This window comes from Ptychodera flava, chromosome 4, assembly GCF_041260155.1.
Source record: "Ptychodera flava strain L36383 chromosome 4, AS_Pfla_20210202, whole genome shotgun sequence".
Lineage (NCBI taxonomy): Eukaryota > Metazoa > Hemichordata > Enteropneusta > Ptychoderidae > Ptychodera > Ptychodera flava.
The window spans coordinates 12,436,717-12,460,174 of NC_091931.1; the positions used below are offsets into that span (position 1 = coordinate 12,436,717).

General features: G+C 38.4%; 2 protein-coding genes across 2 annotated transcripts; both read right to left on the reverse strand.

Moving 5' to 3' along the window:
- Positions 1-711: 711 nt before the first annotated feature.
- Positions 712-9,886, reverse strand: LOC139130619 (sushi, von Willebrand factor type A, EGF and pentraxin domain-containing protein 1-like). Its single transcript, XM_070696369.1, has 10 exons — positions 9,458-9,886; positions 8,832-8,943; positions 5,368-5,544; positions 4,945-5,118; positions 4,053-4,229; positions 3,450-3,623; positions 2,531-2,707; positions 1,928-2,092; positions 1,000-1,176; positions 712-728 (listed from the first exon to the last, which is right to left on the reverse strand). Exons 1-10 carry the CDS (start codon positions 9,884-9,886, stop codon positions 712-714), a joined length of 1,779 nt encoding a protein of 592 aa, XP_070552470.1.
- Positions 9,887-13,204: 3,318 nt separating this feature from the next.
- Positions 13,205-22,068, reverse strand: LOC139130425 (uncharacterized). The gene is made up of 7 exons (XM_070696215.1): positions 21,939-22,068; positions 20,521-21,053; positions 19,821-19,932; positions 18,103-18,368; positions 16,833-16,932; positions 15,057-15,221; positions 13,205-14,948 (listed from the first exon to the last, which is right to left on the reverse strand). The coding sequence occupies exons 1-7, from the start codon at positions 22,012-22,014 to the stop codon at positions 14,284-14,286; spliced, it is 1,917 nt and encodes a 638-aa protein (XP_070552316.1). The 5' UTR covers positions 22,015-22,068; the 3' UTR covers positions 13,205-14,283.
- Positions 22,069-23,458: the final 1,390 nt, after the last annotated feature.

Here is a 23,458-nt window from a genome sequence, read left to right on the forward strand (position 1 = left end):
TATCTTTTGCAGCAGAAAATTTTATCATAACTTTCTTTATAATTGTTTTGCCTTCAAGCACCTTCATAATTATATGCTTTATATATTTTTGTGTATTTGCTAATGTTATCTTGCGAAGTACTCTATGTCCAAGTAAGTTTAACATAGAGTTCACAAGCAAACTAAAAATTTCTCGTAAATTGCTCGTAATTAAAAGTGTTATTTTAGTTTGTCAAAACTACATGTGACGGGTCAAAACTTCGCATGATGAGCAATTCTTCCATGATGTATGGGGTTTTCATACCTAGAGTCACTCAACATAGGTTTTTAACCATTTTGTGGTTTCAGTTAAGCATCGGCAAGACTTAGTATGATAATCAATAAGCTATTCTTAATGATATATAGTACCTCTACACACTGCGATGTCTTCACTCCATACACCATTGTCGCATTGGATGTAGTCCGGCCCTTCCAATGTGTAACCACTGTGGCAGTCAAAGGACACATACGAACCATGAGTGAATTCACCGGTTGCATCCCCATTTGGGAACGGCCCAGGGTCAGTACAGTCCGATGGTCCAGCTGAAAAGAAAGATCCACGGAGCTTAAAAACTTAATACGTCTGTTATGTAGGTAGTCAAAAAGTACAACTATCACCAGCCATCAATAAACAATGCATGTTGCTTGATCAGCGAGTATGGACATGCCGATACTTCAACAAACAGGCGGGGGCTATTTAACACCAGGAACTAGGAAGCAATTAATGAGAGAGACAGAGATAGAGAGATCAGTAAACGACTGAGTTACAGTGAATAAGTGAGTTGACGAGGGAGTTATAAAGAAAGTCGCTAAGTAAGTAGAACAAAACCTAGAAAATCAACATGTAACTAAGTAAGTAACTACGTAACAAAGGATCTACAGCTAAGTTAGTAAGATGTCTTGTGCTTCAACTATACAAATCATTGAAACATTTAGGAATTGCCATTTTCCGTATCAACAGAGAATCGATGTTCAACCTACCTGTAACACATGTCGGCAGTGGGTTATTCCAAACACCATCATAGCAAGTCGTTGAGCTTGATCCCTCCGTAACGTAGCCACTGTTACAGGTAAATGTCACCACACTGGTGTGATAGAAATACGTCGGTACGGTTTCCTGTTCACCGTTAACAGGTACACCTGGATCATCACAGTCCGCTATGAGTATAAAATATTTGAAGAAGGCAGGTGAGAGACCTCGCTTCAAGATATACGGGGTTTTCAACCAACATGTTGTAGTCATAATTTTCTGCAGGTGCTTGTACAAATATTAGTGTAGGCAAAACTTCAAAATAAATAGTATCCTTTGGCTTGTGTGTTGGTTCATGATTTTTTGGTTCCATTGTTATGGTATTTTTGTACAAACATGTATAGTAACAATGCAATAATTTTTATTGCCGTTCAGGAGCGAGAGCAATCGATATGCAATCAAATTTCGCAATCTCACGTAACGAAAGTATCACGGCCATGGTCAGACAGGAAAGTCTAGGTTAATTGTTGACATAAAAATATATCTTTTGCAGCAGAAAATTTTATCATAACTTTCTTTATAATTGTTTTGCCTTCACGCACCTCCATAAATATATGCTTTATATATTTTTTGTGTATTTGCTAATGTTACCTTGCGAACTACTCTATGTCCAAGTAAGTTTAACATAGAGTTCACAAGCATACTTAAAATTTCTCGTAAATTGCTCTTAAATAAAAGTGTTATTTTAGTTTGTCAAAACTACATGTGACGGGTCAAAACTTCGCATGATGAGCAATTCTTCAATGATGTATGGGGTTTTCATACCTAGAGTCACTCAACATAGGTTTTTAAACAGTTTGTGGTTTCAGTTAAGCATCGGCAAGTCTTAGTATGGTAATCAATAAGCTATTCTAAATGATATATAGTACCTCTACACACTGCGGATGTCTTCACTCCATACACCATTGTCGCAGTGGATGTAGTCCGGCCCTTCCAATGTGTAACCACTGTGGCAGTCAAAGGACACATACGAACCATGGGTGAATTCACCGGTTGCATCCCCATTTGGGAACGGCCCAGGGTCAGTACAGTCCGATGGTCCAGCTGAAAAGAAAGATCCACGGAGCTAAAAAACTTCATACGTCTGTTATATTGGTAGTCAGAAAGTACAACTATCACCAGCCATCAATAAACAATGCATGCTGCTTGATCAGCGAGTATGGACATGCCGACACTTCAACAAACAGGCGGGGCTATCTAGCACCAGGAACTATATAGGAAGCAATTAATGAGCGAGAGAGTGAGTTAGTAAACGACTGAATGACAGTGAATATGTGAGTTGACGAGGGAGTTATTAAGTAAATCGCTAATTAAGCAGAACAAAAGCTAGAAAGTCAGTATGTAACAAAGTAAGTAACAACGTAACAAAGAATCTACAGCTAAGTTAGTTAGTAATATGTCTTGTGCTCCAACTATACAAAGCATGGAAACATTAAGGAATTGTCATTTTCCGTATCAACAGAGAATCGACGTTCAACCTACCTGTAACACATGTCGGCAGTGGGTTATTCCAAACACCATCGTAGCAAGTCGTTGAGCTTGATCCCTCCATAACGTAGCCACTGTTACAGGTAAATGTCACCACACTGGTGTGATAGAAATACGTCGGTACGGTTTCCTGTTCACCGTTACCAGGTACACCTGGATCATCACAGTCCGCTATGAGTATAAAATATTTGAAGAAGGCAGGTGAGAGACCTCGCTTCAAGATATACGGGGTTTTCAACCAACATGTTGTAGTCATAATTTTCTGCAGGCGTTTGTACAAATATTAGTGTAGGCAAAACTTCAAAAACAAATACTATCCTTTGACTTGTGTGTTGGTTCATGATTTTTTGGTTCCATTGTTATGGTATTTTTGTACAAACATGTATAGTAACAATGCAATAATTTTAATTGGCCGTTCAGGAGCGAGAGCAATCGATATGCAATCAAATTTCGCAATCTAACGTAACGAAAGTATCACGGCCATGGTCAGACAGGAAAGTCTAGGTTAATTGTTGACATAAAAATATATCTTTTGCAGCAGAAAATTTTATCATAACTTTCTTTATAATTGTTTTGCCTTCCAGCACCTCCATAATTATATGCTTTATATATTTTTGTGTATTTGCTAATGTTATCTTGCGAAGTACTCTATGTCCAAGTAAGTTTAACATAGAGTTCACAAGCAAACTAAAAATTTCTCGTAAATTGCTCGTAATTAAAAGTGTTATTTTAGTTTGTCAAAACTACATGTGACGGGTCAAAACTTCGCATGATGAGCAATTCTTCCATGATGTATGGGGTTTTCATACCTAGAGTCACTCAACATAGCTTTTTAAACATTTTGTGGTTTCAGTTAAGCATCGGCAAGCCTTAGTATGATAATCAATAAGCTATTCTTAATGATATATAGTACCTCTACACACTGCGATGTCTTCACTCCATACACCATTGTCGCATTGGATGTAGTCCGGCCCTTCCAATGTGTAACCACTGTGGCAGTCAAAGGACACATACGAACCATGAGTGAATTCACCGGTTGCATCCCCATTTGGGAACGGCCCAGGGTCAGTACAGTCCGATGGTCCAGCTGAAAAGAAAGATCCACGGAGCTTAAAAACTTCATACGTCTGTTATATTGGTAGTCAGAAAGTACAACTATCACAAGCCATCAATAAACAATGCATGCTGCTTGATCAGCGAGTATGGACATGCCGATACTTCAACAAACAGGCGGGGGCTATGAACTATATAGGAAGCAATTAATGAGCGAGAGAGTGAGTTAGTAAACGACTGAATGACAGTGAATATGTGAGTTGACGAGGGAGTTATTAAGTAAATCGCTAATTAAGCAGAACAAAAGCTAGAAAGTCAGTATGTAACAAAGTAAGTAACAACGTAACAAAGAATCTACAGCTAAGTTAGTTAGTAATATGTCTTGTGCTCCAACTATACAAAGCATTGAAACATTTAGGAATTGCCATTTTCCGTATCAACAGAGAATCGATGTTCAACCTACCTGTAACACATGTCGGCAGTGGGTTATTCCAAACACCATCATAGCAAGTCGTTGAGCTTGATCCCTCCGTAACGTAGCCACTGTTACAGGTAAATGTCACCACACTGGTGTGATAGAAATACGTTGGTACGAGTTCCTGTTCACCGTTAATAGGTACACCTGGATCAGCACAGTCCGCTGTGAATACAACACATTTAAAGAAAGCCGGCATGAGAGGCCTCACTTTAAGATGTAGGGCGGAGTTTCAATTACCAAGTGGTAGTCTTAATTTTCTGCAGTCATTTTGTACAAATATAAGTCCTGATAAAATAACAGTACCTTTTAACTTCTGTGTTTATTCATGGATTTCTGTTGCATTCTTATTTTTGTACAAAAAGTGTCCAACTACAATGCAATAATTTCAACCTATTGGCCGTTAAAAAGATAGCATTCGATTTGGAAACAAATTTTGCTTGCAATGTCGTGAACGAAAGTATTACGGCCCCGATACGGCAGAAACTATAGATACAATGTCGACTTGAATAAGTAAATTTTGCCGCACAAAATTTAACTGTCCAAAAGTTTCTTAATAATGATTTCGCCTTTAAGCATCTCACTAAGTAATTTATACATAAAATTTCGTGTATTTCCTACAGTAATTTGGGAAGTAGTATACGTCCAAGTGAGTTCAACATAGAGTTTACATTGATAGTGAAAGTTTCTAGTAAATCGCATGTAATTAAACATTATACATGTTATTTTAATTATTGAAAACTACACGTGGCGGGTCAAAACTACGGACGGTCAGAAGGAATACTTTCCACGAATGTATGAAGTTTTCATACCTGGAGTCATTCAACATAGGTTTTATAGGTATGACAATCAATAAGCTATTCTAAATTATATCTAGTACCTCTACACACTGCGATGTCTTCACTCCATACACCATTGTCGCATTGGATGTAGTCCGGCCCTTCCAATGTGTAACCACTGTGGCAGTCAAAGGACACATACGAACCATGGGTGAATTCACCCGTTGTATCCCCATTTTGAAACGGCCCAGGGTCTGTACAGTCCGATGGTCCAGCTGAGATAAAAGAAACCATGATAGTGAGGAATAAGCTGAATGACCCTTCGGTTGTACATCTATGGAAAACACAGCTGAATATAAAGTTAGTGAGTGAGTGAGTGAGTGAGAGACCGAGGTGATGAGTAAGTTTTGAGTCTGTCAATCAGTCAACCAATAAGTCATAAATCGGGCGCTCCAATTATGCCAAGTGTGAAAACTTAAAGGACATTATTTTCGATATCAACAGAGAACATATGATAAACGTACCTGTAACACATGTCGGCAGTGGGTTATTCCAAACACCATCATCGCAAGTCGTTGAGCTTGATCCCTCCATAACGTAGCCACTGTTACAGGTAAATGTCACCACACTGGTGTGATAGAAATACGTCGGTACGGTTTCCTGTTCACCATTTATTGGCACGCCAGGATCAGGACAGTCCGCTGTCAATATATGATGTTGCAAAGAGAGGAGAAATGAGCGACCACACCATTATGTAGAATTTACGAAGCTAATTCGCAGCATACAGCTAAAAAGACTGGAACAAATACTAGATAAATGCATGCTCGTTGGATAAAAATTTATAAATCAAACTTTGTTATTATTTTCACCCAAATAGAGAAGAAATTTATGTGAGGCAAACACGCACATAATAAACGTTGACATTCTGTGCACTTTAATCGCTGTTAAATTATTTTCCGAAGTATTTTCGATTTTGCTTGTGGAAGAGAGGCCATTCGATACGTTATTGTATAGTGTAAATTGATACTCTAGACCTCCACAATATTTGTGGTGGTTGAAGAGTTTTCTGATCTGCTCAAAATGGCAGAATATTTTTCTGCAAAACAGTTTGTACACGAGAAGTGTACTTTTTGCGCAGTGTTGAAATACAATACTATATGAAACGTAGCGATTTGATATTTTAGTAAATGGTTTTGCAAATGAAAGCTAATGTGACAACTATATTCCACGTGTTGACGTATGACGGCAAAAGGCAATGGCAGAATTGGCTAAGGAAGACGTACAGTTTGTACCGCTGACAATCACCGTCCCCAATTCTTTTACTGCCCTGAGATATTTTCGCATGAAAGCACCTCCGAAGTCTTCTCATAATTAAGGCATCTTTAAATTCAAATAAATGGACAGAATAAAGTCGCCTGTTTCAACAGAGCGGCGGCTAACGTCAACTGTGAATGATATGGCAGACCAGGGTCTTCGTAAAAGAGTTGTCTTTCTTTACGTTGACGTGCGAAATACAATTGCGTTCACCATACCGTGATCTTTAAGGTAGAATGCGCCTCGGAGACAGATATTCCGATTCTCAAACTTATTAAAGATCAACCATTTCTTGGGGATCATTTTAAAGCTCTTTGAGTAAGAAATATTGTAGAGTCTTTTTTCGAAACTCGAAATTTTTATTTTTCCCTGTGAAGTAGACACAGGAATGGCGGCCATTTTGAGTTTCAACATCGGTGAATGTCAGGTAATTTGTTTGTCTAGAGACAAATTTTGCACGGTGAGATCTGACTTTTATTCTTGATTTAGTGAGAGAATAGTTGACAGTTTCATTGAGGAAAGTTTAAGCAAAATTTCAAGCTTTCATTTTCGAGACGCATACTACCTCATCTATCAATCAAATACATTGTGCGAACAACGCCGCCAAGTGTTAAATGTATGGAAAATTGGGGGAAATTCGGAGGGCAATAATTTGCCTCTTTTCCTCATGACTGGGATATACTCGTAGTATACTAATGGAAGCAAATTTTCATGAAGTTGAGTTATTATGTACCGTATGTTAAGGGATGCAGTTTGCCAACAGAATTGGCCCAACTGAAATACTGAGTCTATGACGTCGATTTCTTTATTTAATTACATGCGTTGTTTCCTCCCTCGTTTCCACATGAAAGTATCAGGCAGGAAATTGCAAAACATATTTTTTTTAAACATCTTTAGGTAATGATCGATTGTGACTGCCTTTGGTCGATTCAAAAGGTCAAAGAATTCACTTAACAGAGTGAACGTTTCTGAAAAAAGAATCGCTTTAAGCTGTTCTCGCTGTTCTGACAACCATCACTCACCACATGACGGCTGTTGAGCAGAACATTCGTAGCTTCCGCATGTTGCCTGGCAAATTTCTTCTGGCCCGCAAGGGTGGTTTGAGCATGCGCCGTCCATTGTCTATGAAATGATGAATTGATCGACGGAGTTGATGAATCGCAGGACTTACGATATACAAATCTTTTGTGAAGTCAATCGTATTGCAGTACTTCGTTACAGGGTCAATCATTTTGGAAATTAAAATAAGTTAGACACGTACAAATGATCGATGATATCGAATGTGTAGGCCTAATGTTTGTCGTTGTTGCCATGGTGTACTAACTGAATCCCAACAAGGAAGTGAACATATCTCAAAATTTCATGCAACAGTTTGTAATTATAATATTCTCTCTTATTGCGTTCTTTCACTGTTTATTCCCACCATCGCTCACAGCTCAATGAGCATATGCAGTCTTCAACAATTCAGCCTTTAGTAAAGGCAAGAAACTATCTCACTATTGTATCTCATTCAAGTTCTGGCTTCTAGATGACAAACATCCACCATTCAATACATTTTGGTAGATTTTCTTCGGCTACAGTAAACTATTCGAGCGTCTTTCAGAGATATTATCTTTCTTTATAAAAAAAAAAACCTCAAAAAGGTCAATTCTGCTTGTCAACAATATTACGTGTAATAAGTGGACCTCAAAGTGCCGTCATGACACACAATGTTAATCTATTCTACCCAGAAAATATCCTTCGCTAGAGCGATATTGTTCAGTACAGCCATACAAAACAGCACAGGACAGGTGAATCGATCTTCTGACGATCGATGTGATACACGAAACTTTAAGTTGTGCTTCAGAGAGTTTTACTGTTAATTAGAGTTTCATGTCCATGAGTCGGTGCGTATGTATATACTCTAGTGTATGTTCGATGTCTGTCTGTCTGTCTGTTTGTCTGTCTCTCTGTCTCTGTCTGTCTGTCTGTCTGTCTTAATTTTCGTTGACCTTGGAAGTTTCTGAGTTTGTATTTTTTCAAACGATAAGAAACTTGACCTTGGCTTTTTAGTTATATTTGATGTTCCCTTGATGAGAAAAGAGGAATGTTGATTTTTTCGGGGTCTATTTACTCTCTCATTACATGTACCTTATCTCTAGATTTTGCCACTTCGTAACTGACAGAATCCTCGTAGTTTACCAATCCATCGCTACTGTCAAAGCTACCTGTACTCAGCTGGCATATCTTCCGGCTTCTGCTAAAATTGATGGATCGACATGTGTTTGTCTTGGCACATCTACGAGCGCAGCTTATGCTGGACGGCGCCGACACGGACTCGATCAGGTTCCCTTGAATTCCACCCTGATAGTCACTCCGTAGTATTATTGATGTTTTGCAAGAATATGATAACCCGCCTATGAGGAGAGAGCAATCGAGTGGAAGTCTCAACATTTTCTCCGATAAACAATTTCCTGGTCTAGTCTCGTGAAAACAAAGAACATACTAGTGAAATCAATCTTTGAAGGCAGGCATTTTCAAAATTGACATGTGCAAGAAAGAGATGGATGGTTCATGACGGCGTAAAATGACGCAAATTAGATAACCTTTCTCTTGTATGTAAATTGTCACAGCGTGGAACCTTCCGCTGACACGTGAACTCATGAACACAGCATGTCGCACGTCGAGTACTCACCGCACATATCAACCAATAAGAAAGCAGCATTTGTAAGATCAGTTAGTGTAAAATCCTTCCAGGAAATGACGTCACCACAATTAACTTCACCATGACAAGCATGCGAGATGCTCTGTGGGAGAAGAAACGTTCATATATAAGTGAAATATTACTGATATGAAGGTATCTCATTAAACAGGTGAACACTAAGAATTCAACGACAATTTTACGTTTCGGAGAAAAAAAGAAATACGTATTTTCCTGTCCCCACGTGATGAAACTACTGGAACATTACATGTAGCGTATGAAGGGAATTTTATAACCAAGCTTGGTTGCATTGGATCTGAAAGTAGATCAGGTCTAATTTCTGACCTACAATTATGGGAGGAGCTACAATACTTCCTTTCAAACAGAGAGTTAACGGAAATCGATCCTGCATCTGCGCTTTACAAATTTACACTTTGATGTGTGAGATCGTAAGTAAGCTGAAGAATAGCTGGCGGCGTTTACTTAAAGAATATATTTACGTAAACTTTTAGGAATAGTTTAAAATAGTTATTTCCATCGATTTGTAACTGACCTTGAAGCGAGATACATTACGTACAGATTTACGCCGACTGTACTGTAACATTTAACGAAGAACTGACCTTCAAGTCAAGATCACTCAAAGCTTCTGACCACAGGTTGAAGTTTGCCATATCACCGGTGAAGGAACGCGTCCGTGAGAATCCACCACCAACAATCGCTTGCCCCTGACCAATGATAGCGATTCCCCCACCTTCGACTTCCGATCCCAACGCGAGGGCGTTACCAGAAAATACACTTTGCCCATCCCTGAACACCGACCACCGTCCGGCAGTAGATGCCCACTTTACACAAACATGCTGCCAAATGTCGTTGTGAAAACCAAAGGTGGCTATGGTCACCTGTTGCGACTTCAGGACAAAAGTCAGATCCCCGTTTTCAGTACGTAGCTCAAGTTCATCAATCAAGGTCACTGTTGCGTAGCTGAAGAGTGTACCGTTTCTGTTTACGTCTGAACTTTTTATCCAAACACAGAGAGTGAAAGCTGACATGTTTGGTAGGGGTTGGGAGACAGTCATGTAACTCCAGTTACAAGAGCTATCAAATCTAACCTTCTTAGCTGTCAGTACGCCCGTACCCAGGCATTCTGCGGCTTCTGCTCGAAATAAATTAATCATGCAAGAAAAAAGATTGCTTTGGTATTTTGGTAATGCAAAACATGTTAAATCTAGAGCGAATGGGGATTTTCAAGTGAGACGTAAGAATAAAAAAACCTTGCTTTTGTACGAAAACTCAAATGAATACTGACGGTACGAATGTTTTTTTACGACGTACACGAACTGTAGTTTTGTTTTGCTGAAATTGACGAAAGCGCCGTGGTGATAACAACACCAATCGTATGATAATGGACATTGTTCTGATGCTACACTTTTGCATGAGGAGCTGTGTCCACTTGTAATGAATGTAGGTTGTAATGGCGATCTGGTTAACTTCACCATTTCGTTTTGTGGCAGATGAAGCATATAAAAAAGTGGAAATATACTCAGGCGATATCGCTTGTTTTCATGAAAACCCCGCTATACCACGATACAACGATCAACAACTGAATTGCTTTCAAACTAATTCGACAATGGGAAATAACTTTTACAAGTGGAAACTTAATTGAACAAAAGGATATCACCCAAAGCAGGCTCAAGAATAATAGTAAAGATTCAACGTACCTGATAAGTTCAAGAGGAATTTTGCGAAAAAAAGGAATATCCTTATTTGTGCCAATGAAAAGATGCACGCCGTCATGTTTATTCTTGCCGCAGACATCTGAGAGAATATTCGACTACATGTACTTGTGTCCGAAGAAATTCATTCATTGTTCGTTTCCATAAACATTTACATGTATTGAGTTGTGATGCAAGGGATCGGATAAACACGTTCATGTTTTGAAGAATATCTTTTATTTTGTTGAAGGTAGAGTATGGTAGTAATCTATGAAATCAATATCATATACATTTTCTAGTTAATATCAAGTTATATATTGTTAGTGGGAAAAATTTCACAAGTGGTTTTTCATTGATTATTGAATTCGCCTGTGTTTATTCCGCAACATACGCAGTCGTTGCTTCATAGAACAACAAGTCTTTCAATAATTTACATGCAGTAGAATCAAGAATCAAGGCAGAATTACCTAGTAACAGCAGACGGGGACTCAAACGTTGCGACATTCGACTATGTTCATATAATCTGGCCTTTGAAAATCATACCGCTGATCGATTTTAGAGGATGGAGATAGAAGCCGAATTTTTTATCTGATTTGTGAATCAATTTTTCGTTCGCATCATTAAAATAATGTCTGAGAATAAAATCAACGATCTGTTCATCGATAATTCCAACATAAGCAAAATTCATTAGCGTAATTTTCGGCCGGCATTAAAGCATGGAAACTACACTGAAAGTTTTGTTGCCGCGGAAACTCTTCCCAGCTTGATAACTTTACATACCAGTATTATCTGTGTTACAAATGATCGGATAGATCAGTTATGATTTCTGTTTACGTAAACCTTGGTCTAATTATTCACATGAACAACAATGACCGTATTGAATTCTCTAATCGTGAAGAGTGATTCGATGGTAAGGTTCCAGGCTACAAATACAATGAGAATTAGCAGTTCACACCTGAATTTTCCTTGAAATAAAACACGGTTCTTCATATTTTTACTCGGACGCGTAAACAGTTTGAAAGACTTTCATGTGTCAACTAGAGCCATGTGACCAACCATGAATAACAGATGTGAGCGACGGTTTTAAGCCGGGGAACGCGTTTATTCAGACAGATTTTCAGAAGTAATGGCAGAATAGGAGCTAAGGCAGAAATATTACATATAATATTACATATAAAGTTAAATCACTAATCACAAAACTTCATTTAATATGCAAATGAGCTGTGTATTAATTTGACACTGCTCAATGCCTCATTGGACAATAGGATATCTAGCAGATCAACATCAGTAGCACGTTTCATCAAAATTCAATGCTGTAATTTCGAAGTAATATCACTAACTACAAAGTTCATTAAATATGGAAATGAACCCTTAATAAACTTCATACTGCTCAGTGTTTCTCGCGACAATTAGATATTTATCAGATCAATATCTGTAGCAGGTTTCATCAAATTTATTGCAATGATTTCAGGGTTAAATCACTCATTATAAAGTTCATTAAATATTCAAATGAACCCTTAATTAATTCAACACAACTCAATGCTTCACATCACAGTCAGATATCTTTCAGATTAATATCTGTAGCTGGTATCATCAAATTTGGTGTAGGAATTTCGGCGTTATATCACTAATTACAAAAAGTTTATTAAATATGCAAATGAGCAGATAATTGACATGACACCCACAGTATCATCATGTTCTGAAATTGTCATCTGTGAAAATTTTCATGAAATTTTGTGCAGAATTTCTTGATATATGTTGGCACTGTCATTAATGTCTCTATGGGCAGCCATTATGAAAAAAAAATAATAGGTCATAACTTCATTAATATGCCAGCCACAATTGCCAAAATCTGATCAGTTCTTGCAATTAGCATACGATACTGTCTACCAAATCTGACTTGAATCTGTTCAACCTTTTTGAGTTATCGTGTAGACAGAGAGACACAGAGAGACAGACAGACAGACAGACAGACAGACAGACAGACAGACACAGACAGACACACAGACAGACACACACATAATACACACACACAGACAGACAGACGTCGCTGGTACGACATTAGCTCATGTGTGTGAACACGTGAGCTAAAAAAAAAGCCCAAGAACGAGCTCGTATGAAGGTTGTATTACTTAACACCCCGCCCCCCAACACACACACACACACACACACACATACACATATCGTTTGGATGAAAACTCTGTAACCGTCTACAATTTGCTTTGTCCCTAAAATAATGAGAGCGCGCCATAACAAACACTAATGGTAGATAAATTCAAAGCTGAGAAAAATTGTAAATCCTACTAAACTTTCACTTTCGCGCTCAAATAACGCGACCTGTCAGTTAAAACTCATGGAACTAAGCAGAGAAATATTGCTATTCATTACAAAAAAAACAGAAAAGAATACCTACCTCTGATTTTGCATGTTAAATATTATATCTATGTATTAAGACAAAACACATGTAAATATAGTATATTTATAGTTCACAACTTCAAGAAGAAGGTTACGAAAGTCATAATTATACCATGAATATGAGGAGGTACCAGTTTGATACGAAATGATAATTTTTGCCTACGCAAGACGATGTTCAGAGAGTGCATTTTCATAGACTGTCCACGTTTCAAATATTGTTTTATCCATCAGACAAGAATATATATCGGATTCTTTCATTTTATTCGAAGTAACAAACGAAGCAAATAATTAAGTTACAGATTGGCAATTAGCAACACACCAAAGACAATTTTAAACGTACTTAAATTGTATTTACAATGACTTTGCAAACATTTCGTTTTCTTTCCCAACAGATTATTTGACATTTCAGAATTCAGGAGATGAAGCACTCCATCAAGACAAAATCGCCGGGTGAACGAAAAGGTATCGGTATGTAATTGAACAAAAACTCAGCTTGATACGTTAACGAATAAAATTTGTGAGAATCATTTCTAAAAAACACATGTTCGTAAACCCTTGTAGCGAAAACACTATTGCGTATGGTGGAATGACCCACGAGGACAGATTTTCGGACCCTTATATTTTTAAAATACCCTTGATACTACCACTTCGGGGCTAACTTAAATCAAACTAATTTTCCCCATAGAATAAGAACAGAGATGGTGGACATTTTGATATTCAAGCGTCGGGAAATAATGAGCAATTTGTTTATGTTGTACCTTATTTAGCCCAGTCCCTAAACGAAGTATTTTTGTCCTCAGAGATTTATGGCCTTCGCCCATACTCTGTCTAGTCGAGTAGTCGATGATAAGCTATAGTGAGCAAAAACTGCCAATTTAAATGTGAATGGTCGCCAACAGAGACCGTGACGTCACACTGGCGTCCCTTTCAAAGTCAATCACTCAAAATGATCCCCTCATGTGACTTGTTCGGGTCATAGCGCTATTGAAATTACCGCGTCGAAAAAACTAGCCAGTGTGCCATAATAGGCATGATGAATATTAATGAGCAACACCCATTTAATCATAGGCCAATCATGAAAGGACCACTTTAAGTGAACCCTGCATTTTATTCTTCATTTCCTAATTAAATTTACCTTGTGGAAAATGTGAGCGAAAGTTTAATCCTCGAATTCCGAAGCGAGTACTGCCTTAAATTGTTGAAATCTCTCGCTTCTGATATTTATCCAACTGCCTTACTAGAATAAATTTTAAACTGTCCTAAAGTTGTCATTCTGAGAAAACGTAGGTATGTATCGCAACCAATATCAAAGATATAGTTTATACCCTAACTTTCATGCTTGTCTTACGAAGGCAATGCATAACGCCGTTGACACCGACGCCATATTTCGCACCTTCAGGTTGCGGGCAGTTCTGGGCAAACTGCTTATTCAGATCAGACATATAGCAGTTGAGCTGCCAATTCTGAATTTGATCTTTCTTGTACCACCAGGCCGATTGGAAGGCCTGTGCACAGTTCCCCGCGTTGTTATCGTTGTCACTGTCCAGTGTCGAGAAGGGAACGCCGTTGTGATACGTCATCTGATCAGCCTCGTTTCCATCAAGCAGGCTTCCGATTGTCATAGTGTAGAGGGACGCCTCATCGGCAATGGAGAATGCGTTATATTTTCCCCAGATAAGATTGTCAGAAAAGTCAACGACGTCTACCCGAAGGATATAGGTATTCTGTGTCGTTAAGTAATGTATGTTGTCGTTGCCAAACCAGTAACCCCAGCCCAGCACTCCAAACCCGTCTTTGTAATCTTGCCAATCTCTTTCAAAGATAACGGTTTTGTTCACGCGGTTTTGTATCACCGTCCAGCCTCCACCATCCGTCGTCATGTCACAGAACACCTGGACAGGCACTGCAAGGCCCGCTGGTTTAATGTAATAGACCCCGTCTGATGTGAAGCCGAACGCCAAAACTTCACCGCAATCAGCGAAACCTGCAAACGACATGAATGTGTTGGTTTAGCAGTGGTTTCCATTCGCAGATGTAAACATCCATCGATATTTCAGGTTACAGATCACATTTAGTAACAATGAATACTTACTTCTGCACTGCGGTGCTGGGTCACTCCACAAGCCATTCGTGCAGACAGCGCTGTCTGCACCGTCCAGCGTGTAGCCGACATCACAATCGAATGTCACGGTGTCGCCATGTTGATACCCGCCTGATTGTTGACCATTGAGGGGTGTGCCCGGGTTGGTACAATTAGCTGAAAATAACAACCAAATAGATCTTTCCTGAAAAGATGTTACAGTAACAGTAATATAGCCTTTCCACAAAATACATTTAATGCCAGAATTGTTTATATTTCAGATTTCTTTTCAGATTACGATAAGATATGATTGGATTTTTTTTAAAAATAAGTATATATCAAATCAGTTTCCTACAATGACAGGGAACAATATCAGATTTGTCCCAGTTATAGATATGTATATGTACGACTAGTAAAAATAATACCTGGTTTATTCTCAGGAGAACTCACAACCACTGTTTAATTCTTCCTCAAAACATGTTCGTACTACGATAAGTAGTAATTATTTTGTTATCCCTAAAAGTTAGTATTGTCATGTATAATTGTTTGAAGAGTAACTTGACTGGGAATTTATTTATTAAGTGCCCTTTCAAGTTACCGTCAGCAGCCCTTTGCATGAGTTTCAGTGGAAAATAAACCACAATACCCTTCTAACAAATGCAACACTTCATCGAATAAAAGTCATCTTTAGTGAGCTCAGATCTGTGCACATTCCGTCAAAATGCATTAAAAACGTTGACACATCTTTTTGTTGATTTTATGTTTTCCAAAAATATAATTTATGGAATAAAGTTCTGAATTGTCCGGAAAATGCTTTACCTAAGTAAATAATTCTGGGAGACAAAGAACGGTCAATTTTTAGGAATGATATTGCACTTCTGTATAAGAAATGCGTATATGAGTGTAAGCTGAAGGAAGAACATCCCAGCTTTCAGCTGTTAAAGATTGATATCAAATTTATCCAAAAGTTAGAATTGGTAATTTCTGGAACTTGAAGAAAATGTAGAGGCCTACTATGTCTGAATATTTTGAGAAATAGCAAGACTGATTGTTTCTGGCATTTTAACATGGACCTGACACATCTGAATCTGTATTTTCTTGAGTTATTGAAGTGTTGGGATGATGACCCTGTTTTATATTTCTTTGAGTGATTTCATTTCTTTCTTTAAAAATTAAAATTGACCAAATTGATATGAGAGAGCCTCCTACAACATCATGACCTACACATGTTAAATCTTTTGCTTTCTTCGGTCGCAGCCGTTGTTCGCTTTTCTTGGTCTGTTTCCAATAAAAATTAAAACCACGACAAACAATTAAAAAGTATTTATCAAACGTTGATCAGAGCCTAAGACTTATGAACGCTTCTTATGAACCCTTTTTGAAAAATATGTATGTGTGTGTACGTACGTACATACGTATGTATGTATGTATGTATGTATGTATGTATGTATGTATGTATGTATGTATGTATGTATGTATGTATGTATGTATGTATGTATGTATGTATGTATGTATGTATGTATGTATGCTAGTCTTTTCCTCTCTACCTAACTACATCTACGTATCTATTACGGCATAACTGTACAACGGCGGATATTGCACATTGATTCATGGGCTAAGCATTCCATCATAACGACCTCCATGTACGATTATTTTCTGCTATGATCTACTTAAAATGGCTGTCGCTGTCTTGTCTTGTGAACAATTTGGTTGCTCAGCGGGGTAGGGAACACAATTGCCACGATGATGGGGTTGTGATTTAACTGATGTGGGGATACATTAACATACCGCATGTAGGGACTTGTGGAATGCATTCATAGGCTTCACAGGTTGCTTGACAAATTTCACCAGGATTGCAAGGCTGGTTGACGCATGAGTCGGTAGAAATCTGTAAAAAAAGGGTCAAAATTAAGTCATTCACATTAATGTATTCATAGAAACAGCTAAGATAATCGTGTTATCTGTTTCCTTCAGTGAGCTTATATGTTAAAGTTAATGCAGAAAACGAAAGTTTCATAGTGAAAAATTCTAATAGGCGAAATTATGATCTGATTCCCCCGATCTCATAACTTTCCAGAATGTTTTGTGGAAGTTTCAATTTCCCTAAACAAAATTTTCAAAACAATCTTGAACGCATATGTAGGGTTTCCATGCGGCGATGTCAAGTTCATTGTTGGACAATCGTCATGGTTTTATGTAGGTGACGACAAAATGTTTCTGTCAGACTATTCCTTTTAGTGTCCAGAGGAATTTATGTTGAAAAGAAGGAGGAACGTGGTACCGGTATTTCCCTGCAGCCAACAAGGAGGTTGAGCAAGTTTAATCGGAGATGCTGAATACATTTAATACCGTGCGAAACAAACTGAACATTTTGAGGAAAGGAAAAGCTGTTAAATAGCTGAAAAACTGTCTGATAAGCCCATTAGTTTTTCCCTATTCCTACTTCCCATGTCGATAACTTCCCGCTGTCTCGTTCCCGTTACAAAATCTCCGTATTGCCCTCCCTAAACCACGTCATTTTTTTCCTCTTAATGGACGCTTCTTCTCACAGACGGATTTTCCCACGTTTCCACGTGGAAAACACGAATACAATGTCTTAAAATTCTCTGAAGACATCTCTCGGTATGACTTCAAACTATCTTATATATTACTTTATTTTATTCAAGCCTGTACACACGTAACGTGACAGCAAAAGGCAGTGTGATTGATAACGTCTATGAGCCGTCGTATTGAAGCAGAGAAGTGATTTAAAGAAACATCGTGGACCTGCTTAAAAGAGTAGTGGTTGTGGCTGTGGTCCAGCCTTCATAAAGTAAAGCTGTACAAAACTTGGATGTTTAATAAATGAACATTTTTATTTACCTCTCTGAGTTTAATAATGAAGACTTTTTTTCATTCTGATGGGAAACTAATCGGCGATTTGTTTTTGTGAAATGTTACATGATGGCTATTTATAATTCTCCAATCAGATTTAAACGGTTAATTCTAAGTGTTCTGTCAAACTCGATAACTTTATCAGGGTGACCCTCAGCATCGATAACTTTGAATCTTGATTTACCTCGTACGTGGCGCCCACAACTTCGTAGCTGACAGAGTCTTGGTACTGTACTAGGTCTGGTGTGTTTCCCACACTGCCCCGACTCAGCTGACAGACTGCATTCTCTTTGCTGTAATCGATGGACCGACACGCGCTCATTTTAGCGCACCTGCGAGCACAATCCATGCTGGAATTCATGCTCAGTGTGGTAATGACGTTACCGACGAACTGACCTTGGAAGTCTTTCTGTAGATTTATGGAAGATCTACACGATAAAGTAGAACCACCTGCAAAGAAATGAGTGCTTGAACATGATCCATTTGCAGCCACAAAGTATTCACACCATATGATCATACGTTCTCGTCTTGTCTTTCACGCACTCAAGTGATATCATAAGTTCAATTTCTTAGTCTAAAAGTTATTCCATACACGTATTTTTGCGCCTTGAAATTGAAAGACTTACACTTAAACCTTTCCTCACACTTTCCCTACGGAATCTTTCAACGAAACTTACCAAATCAAGAATAAAAACTAGGGGTTACCGTGCAAATTTTGGCATGACAGAAAAAAATGCTACCGTTTACATATATTTGAAATTCAAAACGGCTGCGATCCATGTGTTAACTGATTTGGGGAAAAATAAATTTGCGAATTTCACAAAATTAAGACGGTGAAGACTACTTACTAAGTCCAAGACCTTCAAAATGAGACCCAACAACTGTTAGTAATGAAAAGTGTTGTAAAAATTTGAGGGTCCGAATATTTGTCTCCGAGGTGCATTCTACCTAAATATAGAAATTAAATATTTTTTGCAATTCTTAAATTGATTTTTGAAACACTCGCTTAACTATAACCAGGGACTACGAAAACTATTCGTCGTATGTAACGATATAATGAAAACTATGAAACACACTAGTATAGCCATCTGAATCAATAAACACTGGCGCAAAACAAATATATTTGTTTGAATTTCTTTCGACAGTTGCCGACGAACACACGAAGATATTTAGCGACAAGTCTACAATGGCTGTTGTCAACACTGTCAGCAAACCGTATTTTCTGGTGATTGAAATGTAACACTGGACAACTATGTCGCGCAGCTAGTGTGTGTAATTTAGGGGCACGCATGAAGACAAGGCCACATCATCCTAGCGGTAGAAATCATCGCTTGTCTGAGGGTGCCTTCATGGTAAATAACATCGTGCGAAAATACCCCGTAAGATAATGCCGAATTGTACTACAGCTGAGCGATAGCTCTTGGTATTCTCCAGTCTTACAAATTACATCGGATGAGACTTCTTAGATAATCTACACAACATTCGGACAAAATGGATCGGGCCTGATCCTAAGCGGCCGCCCAACTGTTGATCGAGCTCAGTGAAAGCAAGCAGAACATCTTTGAACGACAACAAAGTTAAAGATGCTCAGAGTTATTATTGAAATAACATCTTGCAATCGGCAACCGTTTGCTCAAGATTCCGCTGATTAATGCCGATGAGTGTCTGTAACCCCTCTTTCTGATATGTGGACTTTACGATATCTTGCTCGTTTTTGGCATAGTTGCATGTAGGAGGTGTGCCGCTTGTTATTGCATATTTTATTCAAGTATGAACATTGTCATTGTACTTGCGTTTCCATTTCATTATCAATAATATTTATCCACAGATCCTTCATGGGGTATATTCACGTGTAACTTTTTCAGTTTGAAAGTGAAATAGTTCGGATTCAAACACACTTACCGCATGTGTCGGAACTGAGCAAGGCGACATTAAAGAGTTCACTATTGGTGAACTCGCTCCAGGATATGACGTCACCACAATTTTCTTCGCCATTACAATCCAGCGAAATGTCCTTTAGGGGAATGCAATGCACAGGAAGTTGTCAGTGAGGACAGAATAAAAAGACATTAAGACATATATTTTGATCCGTTCGTAGGATGGCGAAGCTTTATCCTTCGCTTCGAGATGATAAAAACATTCGTACATTTACAATGTTTCATATTTCGTATCTGATCCCTACATCACTTTCCTGTAATATAGTTGTAACTCCATGGGCATTTGAGCAGTGTATTGACTGGTGCCTTGGGCTCGCTTGTAATTTTTGCAAAATTTATCGAAGGAGAACGTTTGCAGTGAATGCAGATTGCGTCATTTTCTATGTTTTTCTTATCACTCAAGCACGTTTTAATTCGGAGCTATTTCGAAATTCACTATCGATGTACTCAAAATGTCTGTTTGGCTAACATCTCTTAAATTGCACTTTGCGACTAAAGGTTTTCTGAAAAGTAAATGATGCACTGAAACACCCCTTCTCTCTCTCTCTCTCTCTCTCTCTCTCTCTCTCTCTCTCTCTCTCTCTCTCTCTCTCTCTCTCTCTCTCTCTCTCTCTCTCTCTCTCTTATATTTACACCTCTCAAAAATCATCGGTCGATCAACAAACCTGGAACTCGACAGTCATTATGTGTTGCGACCACATGTTGAAGTTTGCTACGTCTCCAGTGAAGGAACGTCGCCTTGTGAAGCCACCACCGAGTACTTCCTGACTCTGTCCGATAAGACCAATCCCTCCTCCCTCGATTTCTTCACCCGTTCCAAGTCCCATACCTGCAGCCGCAAATTGATCATCCTTTAGAAGCGACCAACGCCCATCGGAAGATCTCCATCTCACGCATAAAAAGTGCCATATTCCGTCGTAGATGCCGGCATAGGCGCTTCTGACTGCTTGCGACTTGAAAACGAAAATCAGATCTCCATTTTCAGTGCGAAGACCAATCTCTTGAATCGAGGTGACGGTCGCATAGCTGAAGAGCGTCCCATTTTCCGCCGTGTCTGAACTTTTCATCCAAACACAGAGGCTGAAAGCGGACATGGTTGGTACGGTTTGGGAGATGGCCACATAGCTCCAGTCACATGTGCTATCCAGCATAACCTTTTTCGATGTCAGTGTACCAGTTCCTACACAGTCAGCACCATCTAATTGTAAGATTACAAGAAAAACATGCTAGTTATATGTGTCTGACAGGATATGACGATCGTGTTAACAATTAAACAATATTTTACAGGCTCAGATATGCAGATTTCACTTGGAGCCGTAGTAGGGTCAGAAACGAGAACTTTCGAAAATGAATACAATAGCCCGAATATAAACTTCTACATGCTGACACAGACCAGATTATACACTTGTATCGGGGTGCAACTTTATTGTGAACCATTGCAAATTACAGCACGCGCCGTAATCCCGGAGTCAATATATCAATTTCGTTTTGCAGGGGTACGGTAGGTCAACTTAGGGGAATAATAATGTTATTGCTTCTAAAGCAGACGCACAGAACACAAACTGCATTTCATTGATCACGGTACATCGGCGTCGCGACTTATGGGGCAAGACTCGATCAGCTGTTAGCTGTTTTTTTCTGGCTCTGAAATCGTCATTTTCTGTAGTATTTTTCATATGTGAAATTGACGCTACAAAACTTACAAATGACAATAAAGAATGAATGAATAATACAACGTTTAAATCCAGAAATCTGAATCTTTTCTTATAATTTGGTACTTGAGATTATCTGATAATCATCAGGACAATTGAAACCTGCTCACACTGTATGACCTTACCAACAAAAGAACTCCTTGCACTTTACCATGGTATCACTGTCTGAACTTTAGTTTTTGTTTTGGTAGTTGACTGCCAAACTGAAGCAAACATTTCTGAATATGTCTCTCTGCGCCTTTTTTTTAAATAATCACACGTTTGCTTGTTTAAAGTGCCAAAGAAAACTTTCATCTAACACGCCGCATATTCAAATCTCTAAAAAGCAACCTCCATCTCACAGAAAACATGTAATGTCTACTCATGCCTACCTGACAGCGGTGCAAGAATGGTAATTAAAGGTATGGCAACGGTGATCAACACCGATGAATACACCCATGGTAACATCTTCCAGCTGTGATAAGGTGTAGAGAACCAAACCAAATGCCAAATAACTTGGAACAGACTGAGTGCAGACACAAGATGTATTTAACAAACATACATACTTGCATTTACATAAGTAAATATACCCGTGTGCAAATGTGTTGCTATATTTATAATAACAAATCGCAAAACGACCTTTTTCGTCCTTTCCTGTGGCATGTTCGAGCGACATGAGTCATACGTAATTGTTAGATTTTATTAAGTATCATTTCCCTTTTTTTGTGAAGTAATTTAAGTGTTTCATATACATTATTTACGTTCATAGATTTTCCATTGTAACTTGACTTGAGCAATCGTTATTCAAAACAAAAACAACCGTGACGCTTTCCTGTGAATTGCTTCAGTATGGATTCACGAACAGTTGAAGTGTTTCTAGCAAAATCATGTTAACCGTAGACAACAACAACTAGAGAGGATTCAATCCGGTCTGCCGATTCTCTTTGTTCACAACTAAATCGATCCTAGAGCTCCCTGTATGAAAATCCTCGTTACACTTTCCATGATGACATAGATTGTATCCCTATTTTTTATTCGATCGATACATCTCGTCAAACCTGTTTCAAGTTTCAATGCAATAATCGATGTCCTATTTCCATCTTTTAGCCAATCACTAAGACGACTGTGAACATTAAACAGAAAGGAACAATGCTTGCTGGCTAGCATTGAGAACACTCGTCTTCATTTAACGTACAAAAAGGGATGGCAAGAAAACTCACCAGCAGCCTCAGACAAATCTACTAAACTCATTTCAACAAGCTAAAACAACGATTCTGAATACACAAAAACTCACATGCGATGCACATAAACAAAATTACTTCTCTGTCACTATTTTTGAACATGTAAGACGTGTGTATTCTTTATTCAGAAACCAATCAATAGAGTTCCATTTTAATGCTTGTGCTTTGTGTTATATAACCGGATATGAGCATGTTCACATCTTAGAATTTGTCATAGTCTTACAAGTGTCAGCGTGCCCTTACTGCCACGTGTTGTTATTTAACTATGAGTGATGTACGCTTTGTATATCCTATCGCGCACTGATACACACTGTAAAATACAACAAAAGTCACATTGCGCATTCGACTTCATGGCCGTGTTGATGATGACTTCTTTTCGAGGCTTAAATCAAGTTTACTTGAAAATACAATACTCAAAGTCAGTAATGATGTATTATATTTCACGTCTGGATAATGTACATTTCAACTAAGTACAAAAAACTCTGACAATCTTTTATGTATATTCGTTTGGCTTCCCGTAACTCATATTTCCCAGAAATTAGTTCACTATGGTATGCAATTTGTTCTGATCATTATTGCACGTTCTAGAACTCCTAAGAAAAGTCCTAATATGATAGTGTGGGCTACATGTAAAATTTACATGTTTTTACGTGTCCCATAAGATCCTCCTC